The sequence below is a fragment of the Chiloscyllium plagiosum genome, chromosome 2, assembly GCF_004010195.1.
Source record: "Chiloscyllium plagiosum isolate BGI_BamShark_2017 chromosome 2, ASM401019v2, whole genome shotgun sequence".
In the NCBI taxonomy this organism is placed as follows: Eukaryota; Metazoa; Chordata; class Chondrichthyes; order Orectolobiformes; family Hemiscylliidae; genus Chiloscyllium; species Chiloscyllium plagiosum.
In genome coordinates, this window is record NC_057711.1 from 62,705,882 (window position 1) to 62,726,007 (window position 20,126).

The 20,126-nt window shown below is 41.9% G+C and overlaps 1 protein-coding gene across 5 annotated transcripts in view; it reads left to right on the forward strand.

Annotated features, from left to right (window-relative positions):
- LOC122560254 (3'-5' RNA helicase YTHDC2) overlaps nucleotides 1-20,126 on the forward strand; it is a 143,966-nt gene that overhangs the window by 109,552 nt on the left and 14,288 nt on the right. For 3 of the 5 annotated variants that reach the window (XM_043710759.1, XM_043710748.1, XM_043710778.1), the window contains exons 25-27: nucleotides 5,885-5,994; nucleotides 15,457-15,755; nucleotides 18,528-18,699. In XM_043710759.1, coding sequence (XP_043566694.1) covers nucleotides 5,885-5,994; nucleotides 15,457-15,755; nucleotides 18,528-18,699 — 581 coding nt within the window. The remainder of the gene's footprint in view (nucleotides 1-5,884; nucleotides 5,995-15,456; nucleotides 15,756-18,527; nucleotides 18,700-20,126) is intronic. The other 2 variants (XM_043710768.1, XM_043710788.1) reach the window with 1 other exon arrangement.

The window sequence follows — 20,126 nt, forward strand, 5'->3', positions numbered from 1 at the left end:
ACCCTCATCTTAACCTCCTTCCACCTATCGCATCCCCAACGTCCCTCCCCCAAGTCCTTCCTCCCTACCTTTTATCTTAGCCTGCTTAGCCCGAAACGTCGATTCTCCTGCTCCTTGGATGCTGCCTGACCTGCTGCGCTTTTCCAGCAACACATTTTTCAGCTCTGGTCTCCAGCATCTGCAGTCCTCACTTTCTCTGAGCTTGATTGATTGTTTGATGTAACATTTTTCAATTGAATAGTAGAACCAAGAACATATTTAGGCATTAAACTAGAAAGTGGGGCTACTAAAGGAAATGTCTGCTTGGATAATCTGTTATGGGTTAAATATTCTTCTTTGTCCATATTATCTTATGACTTTTTTTTACACCTTTCTAATGGGAAAATGTAGGGCTTATATAGTACAGCTAAGAGCAGGAATGCAATAGAGGGAGCAATTCAATAGCACAAACCCATTTTGTGACATAGTACGACCTTCAATTTTCTGGGACGCTATTATATAATTTCTTATGAAAGTTGATATATCTTGACTGAGTTGCTCTTGCAGAGAACTGGCAGAGAAGGAAAGGCTGAATGATCTCCTGTGTTGGAACCGTTCAATGATTCTATTGTAATAAGAGGGAAAATTGAGAATGAATATGGGTAGGATATGATTCTATCAAGAGCCAGAAGTTTGTTGTGGATCTTAGCATGTTTAGTGTGTTTGCCATAAATGATCTGTTTGTATCGTGGTAAAAATGTACAAAATAAAACTACTCTTGCACTCGGTAAATAAGATTCGGTTTGTCAGTTTTTTAAATGTTAACTATTTTCTTCTTCTTAATTTGACAACCAAGTGTTAAGTCTTAAAACATTTTTTAGCCAGTAGACTCTTGTTTATACATTGATGTAAAGATGAACTGCCATCAAGTTAGCGTGGGAATATAATTTGTTTTGCTGTGTATTCTGTTCCTCACTTAAATTTCAGATTTTTCAAAACACAGGGGAACCAATCATTGAGTAATATTCAACTAACACCTTTCACAGGTTCTGAATGAGCTGAAATGCTTAATAGGAATGAAGTAACTTTGAAGTGAGGTTACTATTGTAAAACTATACTTTTGTACTGCTAGGTTCCACAAGCAAGGTACAAACATATGAAATAAGAACAGAAGTAGACTATTCAGCCCTTTGAATCTTCTCCGCTATTCAAGAAGGTCATGGCTGATGTATACCACATGATTCCACACTTCCATCTAGCCCCACTAATCTTTGATATTACTATCTAATGAGAATCTATATTTAATGATGTGGAGGAGCTGGTGTTGGACTGGGGTAGGCAAAGTTAAAAATCTCACAACATCAGGATATAGTCCAACGGGTTTATTTTAAAGTACTGGCTTTTGGAACGCTGCTCCTTCATCAGGTGGTTCTCACCTGATGAAGTAGCAGCGGTCCAAAAGCTAGTGCTTCCAAATAAACCTGTTGGCCTATAAACCTGGTGTTGTGATTTTTGACTATTTTTAATGACTCTGCAACCACCACTTCCTGAGGCAGAGCTATCCAAATTCTCTCAATCCTCAAAGATTGAGTATGAGTTGGGATGTCATGTAGAGTTTATACAGGATGTTGGTGAGACCGTTTTTTGAGTACTGTGTACAATTCTGGTCACCCTACTATCGGAATAATATTACTAAATTAGAGAGGGTACAGAAAAGATTTACTAGGATAGTAAATGCTGGGACTAGAGTTATAAGGAGAGGATGGATAGTTTGGGACTTTTTCATTGGTGCATAGGAGGTTGAGGGGTGGATATTTAGCCATTTATAAAATCATAAGGACATAGATAAGATGAATAACATAAGTCTTTTCCCTAGTGTCGGGGTGTTCAAAACTAGGGAGCATATCTTTTAAGATGGGAGGAGAAAGATTTAAAAGGGACCTGATGGGCAATTGTTTTACGCAGAGGGTGGTTCTTGTGTGGAATGAGCTGCTAGAGGAAGTGGTTGATGCAGGTACAGTTACAATATTTAAAAGACATTTGGAACAGGTACATAAATGGGAAAGGGTTAGCCGCCCACCTTCCAAGGACCCCTTCGCCCACCTCCAGCACACTGCATCCATCTGGACACCCCGTGTTGGCCTATTACCCGCCCTCGACCTCTTCATTTCCAACTGCTGCCGGGACATTAACCGCGTCAACCTGTCTAGCCCTCTCGCCCTCACAACGCGCAGCCCTCCAATCCCTCTGCTCCAATCCTGACCTCACCATCAAGCCAGCAGATAAAGGGGGCACAGCGGTAGTCTGGCGCACTGACCTCTACACCGCTGAAGCCAGACGCCAACAGGAGGGCACCTCTTCCTACCGTCCCCTTGACCATGACACCACCCCCCATCACCAAACCATCATCTCCCAGACCGTACAGAACCTCATCACCTCAGGAGATTTCCCACCCACAGCTTCCAACCTCATAATCGGGAACCCCGCACTACCCTGTTCTACCTCCTTCTCAAGATCCACAAGCCTGACCACCCTGGCTGACCCATTGTCTCAGCATGCTCCTGCCCCACTGAACTCATCCCCACCTACCTCGACACTGTCCTATCGCCCCTAGTCCAGGAACTCCCCACATACGTTCGAAACACCACCCATGCCCTCCACCTCCTCCAAGACTTCCGTTTCCCCGGCCACCAACGCCTCATCTTCACCATGGATATCCAGTCCCTCTACACCTCCATCCACCATGACCAGGGCCTCCAAGCCCTCCGTTTCTTCCTCTCGCGACATCCCCAACAGTACCCTTCCACCTACACTCTCATTCGTTTGGCCAAACTGGTCCTCGCCCTGAACAATTTCTCCTTTGAATCGTCTCACTTCCTCCAGACCAAAGGGGTAGCCATGGGCACCCGTATGGGCCCCAGCTATGCCTGTCTCTTTGTTGGTTACGTAGAACAGTCCATCTTCCGTCGTTACACAGGCACCACTCCCCACCTCTTCCTCCGCTACATTGATGACTGCATTGGTGCCACCTCGTGCTCTTGTGAGGAGGTTGAGCAATTCATCAACTTCACCAACACATTCCACCCTGACCTTAAATTTACCTGGACTATCTCTGACTCCTTCCTCCCCTTCCTGGACCTCTCCATCTCCATTAATGACGACTGACTTGACACCGACATTTTTTACAAACCCACCAACTCCCACAGCTACCTGGATTATACACCTTCCCACCCTACCTCCTGCAAAAATGCCATCCCGTATTCCCAATTCCTCCACCTCTGTCGTATCTGCTCCCAGGAGGACCAGTTTCACCACAGAACACACCAGATGGCCTCCTCCTTTCGAGACCGCAATTTCCCTTCCCACGTGGTTAAAGATGCCCTCCAACGCGTCGCGTCCACATCCCTCACCTCCGCCCTCAGACCCCACCCCTCCAACCATAACAAGGACAGAACGGCCCTGGTGCTCACCTTCTACCCTACCAACCTTCGCATAAACCGAATCATCCGCCAACATTTCCGCTATCTCCAAACAGACCCCACCACCAGGGATGTATTTCCCTCCCCGCGGAGAAAGTGAGGTCTGCAGATGCTGGAGATCAAAGTTGAAACTTTATTGCTGGAACAGGCACAGCAGGTCAGGCAGCATCCAGGGAACAGGAGATTCGACGTTTCGGGCACAGGCCCTTTCCCTCCCCGCCCCTTTCCGTCGTCCACAAAGACTGTTCCCCTCGTGATTACCTGGTCAGGTCCACGCCCCCCTACAACCCACCCTCCCGTCCTGGCACCTTCCTCCGCCACTGCAGGAATTGCAAAACCTGCACCCACACCACCTCCCTCCCCTCCATCCAAGGCCCGAAAGGAGCCTTCCACATCCATCAAAGTTTTACCTGCACATCCACCAATATCATTATTGTATCCGTTGCTCCCGATGCGGTCTCCTCTACAGTGGGGAGACTGGATGCCTCCTAGCAGAGCGCTTTAGGGAACATCTCTGGGACACCCGCACCAATCACACTCCACCCTCCTCCCTGACCTATCACCTTCATCCCCTCCCCCACTCACCTATTGTACTCTATGCTACTTTCCCCCCAACCCCACCCTCCTCTCATTTATCTCTCCACCCTTCAGGCTCTCTGCCTTTATTCCTAATGAAGGGCTTTTGTCTGAAACGCCGATTTTACTGCTCCTCAGATGCTGCCTGAACTGCTGTACTTTTCTAGCACCACTAATCCAGAATCTGGTTTCCAGCATCTGCAGTCATTGTTTTTACCTAGATATAAGCTCAACACAAGCAAGTGGGACTAGTTTAGTTTGGGAAACTTGATCAGCATGGACGGGTTGGGCCAAAGGGTCTGTTTCCGTGCTGCATCACTCTGACTCTGAGAAGGTAATCCTCCTCATCTCTGACCTGAAGGTTATTCCTGGTTTTAAATCATGCACCCTAGTTTTTGGACTTGCCCACAAGATGAAACATCCTTTCAATATCCATCTTGTCAAGACTAAATATAATTCCATACTCTTCAACCAAGTCATCCCTCATTCTTCTGAACTCCTGTGAACAAAAATCCTCCTATACAATTTGTCGTCTTAAGACAACCCAATCATTCTAGGTATCAGTCTAGAAAATAATTTCTGTACTGCCTCCAATCTGCCAAAATCCACCCTTAAACAAGGTCACCAAAACCAGTGCACAGTACTAGAGTTTTATGTGACAATGCCTTGTATAACTGAAGCATAATAACTATTATTTTAAGTTCAATTCCTCTCACAATAAAAGTAAGCAACCTGATTACATGTAGTACCTGTATACTAACCTCTCATAACTAGTACAAGAATACCTAAATCCTCCTTCACCTCAATTCAGAGGCATTTCTGTTCAAATAATACACCTTTTTCATTCTTCCTACGAAGTGAACAACTTCACATTTTCCCACATTTATACTCTGTCTGCCAGATCCTTGCCCATTCAAGCAGCCCATCTAGCGTTTTACCTCCTTGTATCTTCTTCACAATGCAATTTCCCACCAATCTTTATGTTGTCCACAAATTTAGCTATCATGCCTTTGCTCCCCTCCTGTCACATCCTGCCATGAGAAAAAGGACATTTATGTGTACTCTATTTGCTGCCAGCTAGCCAGTCTTCAATCCATGCTAATGCATTACCTTCTTTAAAATGAGTTTTTATTTTCTGCAAAAACCTTTGATTTGGGACCTTATCCGTTGTGTTTGGGAAATCCAAGTAGAATATGACAACAGTGTTACCCAAACTTTTTCCCACTTTTATTCCATTTTGAAAGCTAAAAGTTGCTCTAACCCTCAATGAGGCTATGAGTCAGGAAGAAAAACCGAGGATGGGGGTTTATTGGAGGCAGAAGATAAATCTTATAATTCACTCAGAGCTCCACAGCAATCAATGCTGCCTTAAAGCTTGCCATGCCACATTTTCAGTTGGTGATTACACTTGAGGTCTTAGCCCCTGATTTGGGAAGCCATGGTTGGCAAATTCCCCTGTATACACAGTGCAATTTGAGTGATTGAGATAATTAACAGAAAATCTAATTTGGTAATATTATTTGCAGGCCACATGTTGGTGAAGACACTAGAAGAAACACTTGAGCTTAGCTTTGAGTAGCTTTAATATCCATCACAGAACAGATGGAGCAATAGTTTGACATCTGATCTACAAGATAAAACCTGACATACTGCAGCATTTCCTCAAAACTGCACTAAAATGTCAGCCTGAATTGAGCATTGAAATTTCTGAATTGAGACTTGACACAATGATGGTACTACCTCTTAATGTCGAATCCTTTAAAATTGATCACTTTAGTTCGGAAAGCTACTTCTCAAGAAATCTGATTAACAGTGTACTTGTTATTTTTTCTGTCCTTTATTTTGTGCAGTAGATGGTGTCACTAATGACAGTAGCGATAGTGAAATGGAAGACAAATCTACATCTAAAATGGCAACTTTAAAACTGGAAGAGTGGCTAAATTTTAGAATAGACCCTGAAGTAAGTCATTTCTGGTTGTATTCCTGATTTATTTTAGACTAATGATTTAGTATGAGCAAGCTAACCTCTGAAACTACAACATTACGATACTTGTAAATTTTTGACATTTCAAAATGTTATGCTGATTTCACAATTTCTGTGAGAAAACAATTAATCCCACAATCCATATTTATCAAAATATTTCAAATAAAGCTACGGCTTCATAGACTAGGTATTTCATTGCAAAGCTGTATTCTTTGTGAACTGTCACATTTTGTTTGTTTTAATTACAATACATATTATCTTGCATTATGATACCTCAAGTAACTTTGAAAAGTTGTATTCCACTGAAGTTTATTTCTTTCAAAATTAGATGGTCGCAGTCTGGAAGTCATAATAAATATTGTGTTTCTAGAGTTACTTATTTGGATTCAATCCCTGAAGCCATATGCACACTCCAGTATGCCTTGGTTTTCTAGTATTTTAAGTTTCATTCTCCTTAATACTTACGTTTAAAATAACTGCTGAAGAACATGTCAGGATATTGACTTCCAAGGATCCAACTGTACAACAAGGAGAATTAACACATTACTGATTAGATTACCTACAGGATGAAAACAGGCCCTTCGGGCCAACAAGTCCACACCGACCTTCCGAAGAGTAACCTGCCCAGACTCATTCCCCGATCCTATATTTACCCCTGACTAATGCGCCTGACACTATGGGCAATTTAGCATGGCCTGGCCTGCACATTTTGGATTGTGGGAGGAAACTGGAGCACCTGGAGAAAACCCACGGAGACGCAGGGACAATGTGCAAACTCCACACGGGTTGAATCTGGGTCCCTGGCGCTGTGAGGCAGCAGTGCTAACCACTGAGCCACCATGCCGCCCACATTACTGTTACAGCATATAGCTAACCATCAGATACGGAACAATACCAAAAAAGTACCAAACCTTTAGTTCTGCAGATTTATCCCATTTCTTACCTCCTTTTAAAACAAAATTTTTAAAACTAGTGTGGACTCTTTCTGGAAAATGGTGAAAGTTTAGCTGAGAGCCCTGACCCCATTTGTATGAACCACAGCCTGGTCCTGCCTGGTTTGAAGTTGAGTTGTGACTCTCCCAAACTCCTCTTTTGAGAGGGAGCAGATTGAATCAATGTAGCGGTATAACAAACTGAGTAAATGTAACTACGGAGACATGAGGGAGAAACTGGCCAGAATTGATTGGATGTGAAGCCAAGCAGGGAAGACAGCAATGGCTGGATTTCTGTGGGTAATTCAGGAGGCACAGCAGAGATTCATCTCAAGAAAGCAGAACATACTCAATGGAGGATAGCTCACAAGGAAAATGAGGGACAGCATAAGAGTAAAATAAAAACCATACAGTGTGGTGAAGATTAGTGGGAAGTGAGAGGATTGAAAAGCTTTTTGAAAAAACAGCACATGATAACTAAGCAAACAAATGGGAGATGAAGAAAGATCAAGATAAGCTAGCTGGTAATATAACTTCTGGATATCTAAAAAAAACTCTTGCAATCTTCTTTTAAGAGAAAGTTAAGAGTGGACATTGGACCACTGGAAAATGAGGCTGGAGAAGTAGCACTGGGGACAAAGAAATGGCGGAGGAGCTGACTAGGTGCTTTGCATCAGTTTTCACAGTGAAAATCACCAACAACATATCAGAACTTTGAGATTCGGGGGCAGAGGTGAGAGGATGGTGCTGGAAAAGCTGATAAGTCTGAAGACTGATAAATCATTCGGACTGGCTGGACTACATCCCAGTGTTCTGAAGGGGATTGTAGAAGCACTGGTAATGATCTTGCAGTAATCAGGGAGGATAAGCTAATGTACCACCCCTGTTTCAGAAGGGAGGGAGGCAAAAATCAAGGAACTATAGGTCATTTAGCCTCACCTGAGTTGTTGGTAAGATTTTAGAGATCATTATTAAGGATCAGATTACAGAGTACTTGGAAGTGCATGGTAAAATAAGGCTGAATCAGCATGATTTCATCAAGGGGAGGTCATGCCTAACAAATTTGTGAGAATTCTTTGAGGAAATAACAAGCAAGTTAAACAAAGGAAAACTAGTGGACATGATCTATATGGATTTCTGGAAGGCCTTTGACAAGGTGCCGCACAAAAGGCTGTTAAATAAGATGAGAGATGGTAGTGTTAGGGACAAGGTTCCAGCATGAATAGAGGTTTGGCTGACTAGCAAAAGGCAGAGACTAGTGATAAAGGGGTCTTTTTCAGGATAGCAGCTGGTGGCTAGTTGATTTCTGTAGGGATCAGTATTGGGACCACAGTTATTCATGTTATACATTAATAATCTGGACAATGTAACTGAGGGCATTGTTGTTAAGTTTGCAAATGACACAAAGATATGTGGAAGGACAAGTTGGGTTGGGGCTGAAGAAAGATGTGGATATAGGTGAGTGAGCAAGGAAGTGGCAGATGGAATATAATGTTGCAAAGTGTGAGGATATGCACTTTAATAGCAAGAATAGAAGTGTAGACTATTTTCTAAATGGGGAAAGGCTTTGGAAATCTGAAATGCAAAGAGACTTGAGACCCTAGTTCAGGATTCTCTTAAGATTAACATGCATGTTCAGTTGACAGTTAGAAAGGCTAATATAATATTAGCATTCATTTCGAGAGAGCTAGAAAACAAGAGCAGAGCAGTGCTGCTGAAGATATATAAGAACATAAGAACTTGGACCAGGAGTAGGCCATCTGACTCTTCAAGCCTGCCTGGTCATTCAATAAGATCATGGCTGATCTTTTCACGCCCTCACTCACTTACTTGCCCTATCACCGTAACCCTTAATTCCTTTACTGTTCAAAAAATTATCTATTTTAGCTTTAAAAGCATTTGCTGAGAGAGCCTCAACCACTTCACTGGGCAGGGAATTGCATAGATTCACAACCCTCTGGTGAAAAAAATCCCTCTGAATTCAGTCCTATATCTGCTCCCCCTAATTTTGAGGCCACGCCCTCTTGTCCTAGTTACAGCTGCCAGTGGAAACATCCTCTGTACTTATATCTTGTCTATTCCCTTCATAATTTTATGTTTCTATAAGATCCCTCTCCATTCTTGTAAATTCCAATGAAGATAGTCCCAGTCTATTCAGTATTTCCTCATAAGCCAACCTCCCTCAATTCTGGAATCAACCAAGTGAACCACCACCACACCCCCTCTAGTGCCAGTGGATCCTTTCTCAACTAAGGAGACCAAAACTGCATGCAGTACTCCAGGTGTGACCTCGCCAGCACACTACACAGCTGCAACATAACCTCCTGCTTTTAACCTCAATCCCTTTAGCAATGAAGGACAGAATTTCATTTGCGGCCTTAATTGCCTGTTGTACCTGCAGACCAACCTTCTGTGATTCATGCACAGGGCACCCAGGTCCCTCTGCACAGCAGCATGCTGCAATTTTTTAGCCATTCCACTAATAGTCCTTTTTACTAAATTAAAAATCACACAACACCAGGTTATAGTCCAACAGATTTAATTGGAAGCACTAGCTTTCGGAGCGCTACCCTTCACCAGGTGGTTGTGACAACCAACTGATGAAGGAGCAGCGCTCCAAAATCTAGTGCTTCCAATTAAACCTGTTGGACTATAACCTGGTGTTGTGATTTTTAACTTTGTACACCCCAGTCCAACACCGGCATCTCCAAATCATGTCCATTTTACTGTTATTCATACCAAAATCAATGACTTCACCTTTATTAGCATTGTACTCCATCTGCCAGACTTTTGCCTACTCACTTAAATTATCTATGTCCTTTGCAAAGTTTCAGAGTCTTCTGCACACTTTGCTCTGTCACTCATCTTAGTGTCATCTGCAAACTTTGACATACTACACATGGTCCCCAACTCCAAATCATATAAATTGTGAATGATTGTGGTCCCAACATTGCTCCCTGAGGCACACTATTAATCATTGATTGCCAACCAAGCACTCAACTATCCCAATCTTTGTTTCCTGTTAGTTAATCAATCCTCTATCCATGCTAATATGTTGCCCATAACACCATGCATCTTTATCTTATGCAGCAGCCTTTTGTCCAGTACCTTGTCAAATGCCTTTTGGAAATCTAGATACGCCACATCTATTGGGTCCCTGGTAAGGCTCTGTACAGACTGCATTTGGAATATCGTGAGCACTTTTATGTCTCTTTATTGAGGAAAGATGTGCTGGCATTGGAGAGGGTCCAGAGGAGTTTTACAAGTATGATTCTGGGGATGAAGGGTTTGTCGTTTGAGGGGCGGTTGAGGACTTTGAGTGTTTACTCAGTGGAGCTTAGAAGAATGAAGGGGCGGGGGTACGGGAATCTGATTGAAATTTATAGGATACTAACAGGTTTAGGTAATGGACATGGAAAAGGAACAGCTTCAGGGTGAAGACATAATCCTTTAGAATTAAGTCGAGAAGGAATTTCTTTAGCCAGAGGGTGGTGACTCAGAACTCATTGCCTCAAAGAACTGTGGAGGCTGAGTCATGGAGGGTATTTAAGATAGGTTATTGATAAGTAAAGGGATCAAGGGTCACAGGGAGAATGCAAGAGAGTGGAGTTGAAAAACATATCAGCCATGATTGTATGGTGGAATAGAACTGATTGGCCTAATTCTGCTCTTATATCTTATGACCTTACGTTCTCAGTCTTGTCGTGGATTTCCTGCCCTCAACTTCTTTCTTTCTTGTTTTAGACTTCTTCTTGGACACCTCTTTATGCATTTAGTAATGGCACAGCTGAAACTTCCATGCATGGTCTCTTGCAGCGGGATTGACTAGAATGACTGCTGTAATCACAGTTACCCTTCCTCCTGCCCCTCCACCCTCAAATTTGATTCGGTGGAAGCAGCCAGTGTGGAAAGGAGGGAACCTGTGATTGGAGTAGAACGCAAGTGAGAGATGGAATCTGAGGTTGTAGGTACAATTCCTTACCACAGATCTGTTTATACCATATGTTTTACTCTTTAATGCATAAGTACAGATTATTTTCCTGCTCCCAGGGCATTTACACTTCCACATGTTTAGCTCTTTCCAAGAAAGCATATTGCAAGGTAATATGTGTGTTTTCCATCTTTGATTTGTTTTTCACTCTTTTGGGTTTGCATGGGTGATTTCACACACTACTCCTGTGTATTTTGAATCGTTCTCCAGTCCTTGGGTATCTGAATTGTACTTAAGTGAAAAGCTGTTCTGAGAAAGGGTCACCGGACCTGAAACATTAATTTTCATTTCTCTTCACAGATGCTGCTCCCCTTGCTGAGCTTTTCCGGCAACCTCTGTTTTTATTTCAATCTAATGTTGTATTTCATATAATAGTAGTGTTGCTCAAGGAGACTGTGTTTTATTCTGTGGTGCTTCAGCTTTAGGTTGATCCCAAAATCCACACAATTCAATTGAACATTGCTCAAAGCCAATTCTAGCATGGATGAAGATCATGCCTCTCATCTCTAGCCCACCTACATATCCACCACTCAGTCACGATATTTTCTCCAGCATTATACTGCTGGTACGTGGTATCTAGCTGTAAAATGTATTTGCTGATCCAAGCATACACTTTGATCATGTCAGATTAATGACATGGATAAGTGTGCATGATGTACAATTAGAGATTGTATGAATGATCTGAAATTAGCATGTCATGAACAGTGTTTTGACTAAAGTTCCACTCAATTCAAACTCTTGCATAATGTAAGTCTAATTTTAATTCTCAAGGGGCTGAGCATGAAGTTAGTTGTAGAAGGACTTGATGTCAGCAGCTATGAAGAGTTCTTGACATCCTACATAGCTGCTTTGTCCTGGCAGTTATCTGGTTGAAGTGAGTCAGCAATGCATATCTCAGCTATTGTCCAAAGAGAATCTTTTGCATAAATTTAATTTTCAATGGCTGATTTACTTGGATGTTCTGACTGATTTAGGGCTGATTGCATCAATAAAGTTTACAAGTTTTGTTTGTGATTAAGAAGCTATCTGGCAATATCCTGTTTTTTAATGTTCCTAACTTTTTTTCATCTATATGCATATATCTTTACATCTGTTTAAAAGAAAAAGCAATATAGCACAGGAACAGGCCCTACGCTGACACATTTTGACCATCTACACTAAAACTGTCCTATCTCTGTGCACCTTGAACCTGTGTCTGTTACTAATTAACCCTTCCATCCTGGGAAAAAGCCTCACTCTCCACATTATCCATGCCATTCACAATCTTGTAAACTTCTATCAAATCGCCCCTCAACCTCCTGCGTTCCGGTAAAAACAAACCCAGTCAATCCAATCTTTCTTCATAGCTAAAATCCCCCATGCCAGGCAAAATCCTGGTAAACTTTCACTGTGTGCACCTTGAACCTGTGTCTGCTACTAATTAACCCTTCCATCCTGGGAAAAAGCCTCACTCTCCACATAATCCATGCCATTCACAATCTTGTAAACTTCTATCAGATCGCCCCTCAACCTCCTGCGTTCCGGTAAAAACAAACCCAGTCAATCCAATCTTTCTTCATAGCTAAAATCCCCCATGCCAGGCAAAATCCTGGTAAACTTTCACTGTACCCTCTCCAAAGTCCTTCTGGTAGTGTGGTGACCACAACTGAATGTCACTGAAGTTTTATGAAGCTGCAGCGTAACTTGCCTATCCTTGTACTCAATGCCCCTTCCAATGAAGGCAATCATGCCATAGATCTTTTTTACTACCTGATCTACTTGCTCTGCCACCAGGAGAAAGTGAGGACTGCAGGTGCTGGAGATCAGAGCTTAAAAATGTGTTGCTGGAAAAGCGCAGCAGGTCAGGCAGCATCAAAGAAACAGGAGAATCGACGTTTCGGCTATAAGCCCTTCTTCAGGAATGAGCATTCCTGAAGAAGGGCTTATGCCCAAAACGTCGATTCTCCTGCTCCTTTGATGCTGCCTGACCTGCTGCGCTTTTCCAGCAACACATTTTTTGCTCTGCCACCATCAGTGATCTGTGGACCTGTACACCCAGATCCCTATATATCAATTCTCCTAAGGGTTCTGCCATTTATTGTATAATTTCCACTTAACTTGACCTTCCAAAATGCATCACCTCACATTTGCCTAGATTAAACTCCATCTGCTGTTTTTCTGCCCATGCCTCCAAATGATCTATAGGAGAAAGTGAAGACTGCAGATGCTGGAGATCAGAGTTGAGAGTGTGGATTCTGATGAAGGGCTTATGCCCAAAACGCTGATTCTGCCCCTCGGATGCTGCCTGAGCCACTGTGCTTTTCCAGCATCACACACTCGACTCTAACTGATCTATCCTGCTATGTCCTCTGACTATCCTCCCCATTATGTGCAACTCCACCAAACTTGCTAATTAGACCAGCCATGATTTCCTCCAAATCATTTCTGTAGATCACGAAGAACAAAGGTCCCAGCACTAATACCTGTGGAGCACCACTAGTCACAACCCTCCATTCCAAAAAGCTTCCTTCCACTGCTACTCTGTCTCTTTATGACTAAGCCAGTTCTGTATCCAACTTGCCAGCTCACCCCTGACTTCACCTTTTGTATGAGTCTGCCATGAAAGACCTTGTCAAAGACTTTACTGAAATCCACGTAGACGACAACAACCGCTTTTCCCTTATCTATCATCTTCGTCACCTCAAAAAATCTAGTTGGTGAGGCATGACCTCCCCTGCATAAAACCACGCTGTCTTTCACTAATGAATCCATTTGCTTCGAAATTCATATAGATCCTGTCCCTGAGAATCTTTTCCAATAATTTTCCTACCACTGACATGAGGCTCACAGGTCTGTAATATTCTGGATTATCCCTGCTATCCTTAAACATTGGCTTCTCTACACTCCTCTGGGACCTCACCTATCACCACTGTTCCAGCAAATTGTTCTCTTGCCTCTGTAATATTCTGGGATAGATCTCATCAGAACTCAGGGACTTGTCTACCTTAATACTTTTTAAAACGCTCAACACCTCTTCCTTTTTAAGAGAAACTTCGCTTAGAAATTTGATACTCCCTTCCCTGAGATTATCCTCCTCCAATTCCTTCTCTTTGGTGAAGGAATACCGATGCAAAGTTTTTGTTTAAGACCTGTCCTTCCTCTTCTGGCTCCACGCGTAGATTCCCTCCTTTGTCCTTGAGTGAGCCAACTCTTTTCCTGGCCACGCATTTGCTTTTTATATGTTTAAAAAGCCTTGAGATTCTCATTAATTCTGTTTGCTAACAACTTTTCATGACCCCTTTTAGCCCTTCTAATTTCTTGTTTAAGTTCTTTCCTGTTTTCCTTATATACTTCAAGGGCTTCATCAGTTCCCATCGTCTTAGACCTTACGTATGCTTCCTTTTTCTTTTTTTACCAAGGTCACAACATCCTTGGACATCCAAGGTTCGTATAACTTGCCACATCTATTCTTCGTTCTCGTAAGAACATGCCGCTCCTGAACTCTTATCAACTGCCGTTTGAAATACTCCCACATGTCCATTGTGGATTTACTCTCAAACAGCCATCTTCATTCAAAATTATCTAGTTCCAGCGAATAACGTTGTAGTTCGCCTTCCCCAATTTAACATCTTCACCCAAAGACTGCTGTTATCTGTATCCATGAGTATCTTAAAACTCATGGTATTATAGTTACCATTCCCTAAATGCTCCCCCACTGAAACTTCGTTCACCTGACGAGCTCATTTCCCAAAATCAGGTTCTGTGTAACCCTCTGCCTGGTTGAAGTGTTTACATACTATAGTTAAGTCTGAAAAGTTTCTTGATCATTTCCTCTGACTTGACCATGTTTCTGCAGTTTCTCGTTACTGTTATTTAGAGCAAAAGTACCATCTCAAAAAAAAATCAAATTGTGCAATAAATTCAAATTGTGAGTTTTATGAACTTATAACTTTGTTGTGAAATTAAGTTCTGTCTGATTTCTTGCAGCTATTTGTCCATCAACTCTAATTTCGCTGTACCACTTTTTCATAAATTTCTGCCTTAACTATTGGTGTAACTTCACAAAAAGACAAATTTACAAAAAACAAGGTTGTGTTCTTGATTCTGTTTCTAAAATTAACATGTATAAAAGCATTTATTGTAATAAATACATCTTGGAGTAAACCAGCTTATTAGAATGAATGATTCTATTAGTTTACTGGAATAAAAAAATGGAAAAGCTAGAGAAATGCAACAGGTCTGGAGAGAGAAAAACAAAGTTAACGTTTCAAGTCCAGTATAACTCTTCCTTGGAACCTTGGGTTTACTGCAATTGCCCACTTTTTCCCTTTGATAAAATAATCAAAACAGAATAACAGGTCATCTGTTCATATGCCATATGTGCCTGCATAAGTAAGTGCACTTCAAAAGTAATTCATTGGTTTTAAATTGCTTTGATATGATATGAGATATAATAGAAAACCATAAAAATGCAAGTTCATTGTGAGGCTTGTTTTCTTTTTTGGTAATGAACTTTCACTATCTGTCTTGTTACAGGCAGCAAGTCTTATCTTACAGTTACGACAGAAATGGCACAGTCTATTCCTGAGACGTATGCGTGCTCCATCCAAACCTTGGACTCAGGTAGATGAGGCAACTATCAGGGCAATCATTGGAGTTCTTAGCAGTGAGGAGCAAGCAGCAGGGTTGCAACAACCTTCCGGAATTGGACAAAGACCAAGACCAATGTCTTCAGAAGAACTTCCTGTCTCCTCATCTTGGAGGTCAAACAGCAGGAAAAGCTCAGCTGAAACAGAGTTTTCAGATGATTCTTCCAGTGTGGAGTTCCGGGAAAGGTAGAACTATAGCGATACATCAAATTGAATAGTAATTGGTCTGAAAAGTATCTGTCAATGTGAAGAGGGTATACTTTTAGTACCCAATCTTGGGTGCTACTGAAAAAAAATTACATAGCATAATACCATGTCTTGTGTCATATATTGTCAGATGACATGAGAAACACTCCATTTAAGTATGAGGTGATTTCTAGATTGTGTAATGGCCTTCATGTAATCAAAGTTAATAGAAATGAAAGAAGAAAAATGACGTGAATGAAAACAATTCATGAGTTGTTAGGAGGCAATTGTTGTTCTTAATTATGCATGCTGTAAATTATGGTAATTAAAAAGTGCATGATTTTCTGAGGGGTGGAAATCTCTCTCCAATTTCCAGCCAGTCCCTCCTTGTTTATGAGAGGAGAAAGCTCCACATTTCTGAGAGGAGATTCTGATCTGTGCTCCTTCAGAAGTGCAGAGTTGTAGTTCCTTTCTGATTAGTTTTGTCATAGTGCAGTACTGTCAAAAAGCAAAGCATGCCTATTTCACAGACATACTCTGAAATTTACAGATCTAACATCACAGACAGAAACCTTGATAGCTGCTATCAAACGGTAAACACATAAAGTAAGTATGAGGTTAGGGTACTTGTTGGCTAAGGGAATAGGTTGCCAGGTAAATCCGGCAGCAGATGGATAGAGAATAGGGTGTGTGGAGACTACGATTCTCTGGGTGGGTGCAGACTCTCAGGTGGCAAGGGATCAGGTAAATGTAGTGTTTACGATAGATCAGGGTGGGTGGGAAAAATCGAGTCAGGAAGAGGAGGGTTGATATCCGGTTGGGGCAGTGGGAAGATTGGGGTGGTAGCAAAAGCACATCCTGTCTAGTGACAAGAATGAGTCAAAACGTATGGTGCTGGAAAAGCACAGCTGGTCAGGCATCAACCGAGGAGCAGGAGAGTTGACATTGCGACCATAAGCTCTTTATCAAAGTTTCCTGATGAAGAACTTGTGCTCGAAACGTAGACTGTCTTGCTCCTCGGATGCTGCCTGACCAGCTGTGCTTTTCAAACACCACACTTTTTGACACTGATCTCCAGCATCTGCAGTCCTCACTTTCTTCTCCCTGGTGATGGACTGGATGAGATTAGGTCCAGAATAAGAGAGTTGGCTTGGGTTTGGCAGGGTGGGAGACCAGAGTGAGGGAACGTGAGATTGGGTCTGGAGTAGGCAAAGGGTGGGTATGGGTCCAGTAATAGGGGAAAGGATGTGAAACAGGGCTGGGGAGGAGTGACTGGGGGTAAGGGAAGTAAGTATGATGTCAGTTGAGTAGTTACTCAGGAATTAGATTCTGTACTTATTAGTTTAAATTTTCTTGTATAACGACTAATTTAATCAGTAAACAGTGATGTTAATCTGTCATGTTTGTGAAACCCAAGTGTTGACCGCAAAATGCTCATCTTCAAATAGTGTTGTGTCTATCTGTGAGGACACGCAGGGCACATCTACACATCAGTTTCATCCAAAATACAGTCCTTCTGACAGCGCAACATTTTCTTAGTTCTGTGTCCCTATGCCTGGGGGCTGTATTTGAGTCTCTTTGCAATGGGACTTGAATATGTGATTAACTGATCTAAGTGTTACAGTGCTTCCATGAGCCAGGATTGATGATAAATGTAGGTGTAGGAAGTTTTAGGATCCAGTTGAGTTTTGTTTTTTATAACCATATCAGCTTTCACACACAATGCCATCCTCTTCAAGGACATGCACTTGTGTTTGCCACATAGGTTGTTGACACATGCAGCATCTCTGATGTTGATGCAGTACCACACCATATAACGATCCATTCGTCTGTCCATGACCATTACATGTCCTCACCACTGTTAACTGCTAACTGAGCCTGCCTACAAAATCACAAAGTCAGATCTTGAGAATCCTGCCTGAGCCTGCCCATAAAAGCCAGCTGCAAGATTACAAGTGTTGCTTGAGCCATCCCAATAACACACAACCAGAGGCTTTGAGGTTGATATGTTGTCATTGTACGGTTGTGTGGATGGGGAGGGTAAATGCAGAATTTGCTGAAGTTGTAATTTTTGGAATGAAAGTAGAGAAGGAGAATGGCTCATACTGGAACCGAAGGCGCTAACTTGACAGGTACCTATTCAGTTATTACTTTGTTTTTTTTTTATTGAAACATTTAACTTCTCGATTAGGGAGAGGCTAATCAGGACAGGGAAGTTAGTAGGGCAAGTTCTGAAACTAATAAGTTGAATTGCATGCAACTAGACTTCTTTGCTACCTGCTGGCGAGGATTTGATCTCTCTGTCTAAGGAGTGAGGACTTACAGTTGAGAAGTAATGTCTCAATTAAGAATCTGATTTTTGGCCTAGTTAAGACATAACATTCTGTATGCTTGTGACCTCACTGAGAGAACAAATGTGCTGATTTTCTCTTCAGAAATACTGCCCAATATGCAATCTTTAGCATTTTCTGCTTTATTTCACATTTCTAGCTACCGCAATATTTTGCTTTTGTATTATTATCCCTATATTGTTTGACTGAGAAGAACTATTCACTAATGTCAATGTATGCATGTAAGATTATTGTGAAAGATTGAATTTTACAGCACAGTGGTAGATCAATATTGCTGTTGTGTTGTGTCTCAGAAATTTCATTTAACTTTTAACCCTTTTTTTTTCTCCATATCCTCTATTTTTTTACAAATACTTCATGTCCTTTTTGTTATTGTTTCCCATCTTCAATAATTGTTTAACCAGTGTTTTTCTTTTTATAGGGTTCAGTTAAAGTCGCAACAGCAGCAGCAGCAGCAAAGATACAAAGAGCGGGGCTTCCTCCATCCTAAGAGGAGTGCTGATGACAGGTCAGATCAGTCATCTGTAAAATCAACAGACAGCAGTAACTATCCTAGCCCCTGTGCCAGCCCATCTCCACCACCTTCAGGCAAAGTAAGTTTGTTTATTGAAATGTTCTCTTAGAGTAATTGAATTTGATGGAGCGGAAATAAGCTGTTCAATCCATCAGGTAGAATGTTCCTTGCACCATGTAGTCGACCTTGGAGGTGGGTATCAGAAAATATACGAAGAAGGCAGGGACAGTTTCCTGATATTTTCCCACCAACTTGCAATTTTTCTGGAGACGGCTTTAAGAATTTGACTGTTGCTTGCCCTGCAATTCCAACTGGAAGGTAGTTAAAGTAATAATTGAGCCAATTAGTGACCATTTTTAGAAGGGATTTGTAGTTTTCTGCTGGGGCACAGCTTAGCTTCTGTCTTACACAGGAGGTGAGTGCATAACAAAAAGATTGAAACCATAACATGCACATCAAGTAATGGCATTATAGATTCAAACTGGCAAACCTCAGGCCATCTGTTTGTAAAGACTTGGAAATCTGTGCTTTACCTGCAGACATATCTAGTGGATTATAATGGGCATGAAGGAAAAACTGCTGACCTAACATTGGACGAATGCATCTTGTGCTGTCCTCCCCTGCTCTCAGTAGCTCAGCATTACATCGCCTTCACAGAAGCCCCACCAGTTACCTTTCACTTTGGGTACTCAGACTGTCTAACCTTGAACTGGCCACTATCGTCATTGGGTGCAATTACATGCTAATTGTGGTAAACTGTTAAGCTGCAGCACTGAGCAGAGTTGGGAGCCTCACAAATGGTCCCATTTCCCAAATGTTTTCATAGTTGGAAAATTCAGTCCATTGTGTCAATGCTAGTGTTTTTTAATTTCAAACTCAAATCTAATTCCATTCTTATAGTTGCAAAGAACAGCATAGCACAGGAGCAAGCCCTTTGGCCCACCAAGTCTGTGCTGACACACATGACACCTTCTTTAAACTAAAAACTTTTTATCTCTATACTGTCTGTAACCCTTTATTCCCTTCCTGTTCATATATCTGTCAAGATGCTTCCTAAGCATTGCTATTGTATCTGCTTCTATCACCACCTCTGGTAATAAATTCCAGACAGTTACCACCCTCTGTGTTAAAAATCTGCCTCTCTCACTCCTTTAAACTTTCCCCCTTTACCTTAAATCTATGTCCCCCAGTAATTGACATTTCTACCTGGGAAAAGGACTCTTAACTATCTATTCTATCCCTGCATTTCATAATTTTATAAGCGCCTCTCGGGTCAGCCCCTCAGCCTCTGAAGTTCAAGTGAAAACAAACCAAGTTTGTCCAATCTCTTATAGTTAATACACTCTAAACCAGGCACATCCTGATAACCTGATTTTGTACCCTCTCAAAGCCTCCACAACTTTCTGATAATGTGATAACTGGAACTGTATGCCGTATTCCAAATATAGCCTAACCAAAGTTCTATATAGCTGCAACATGACTTGCCAGTTTTTATGGTCAGGGCAG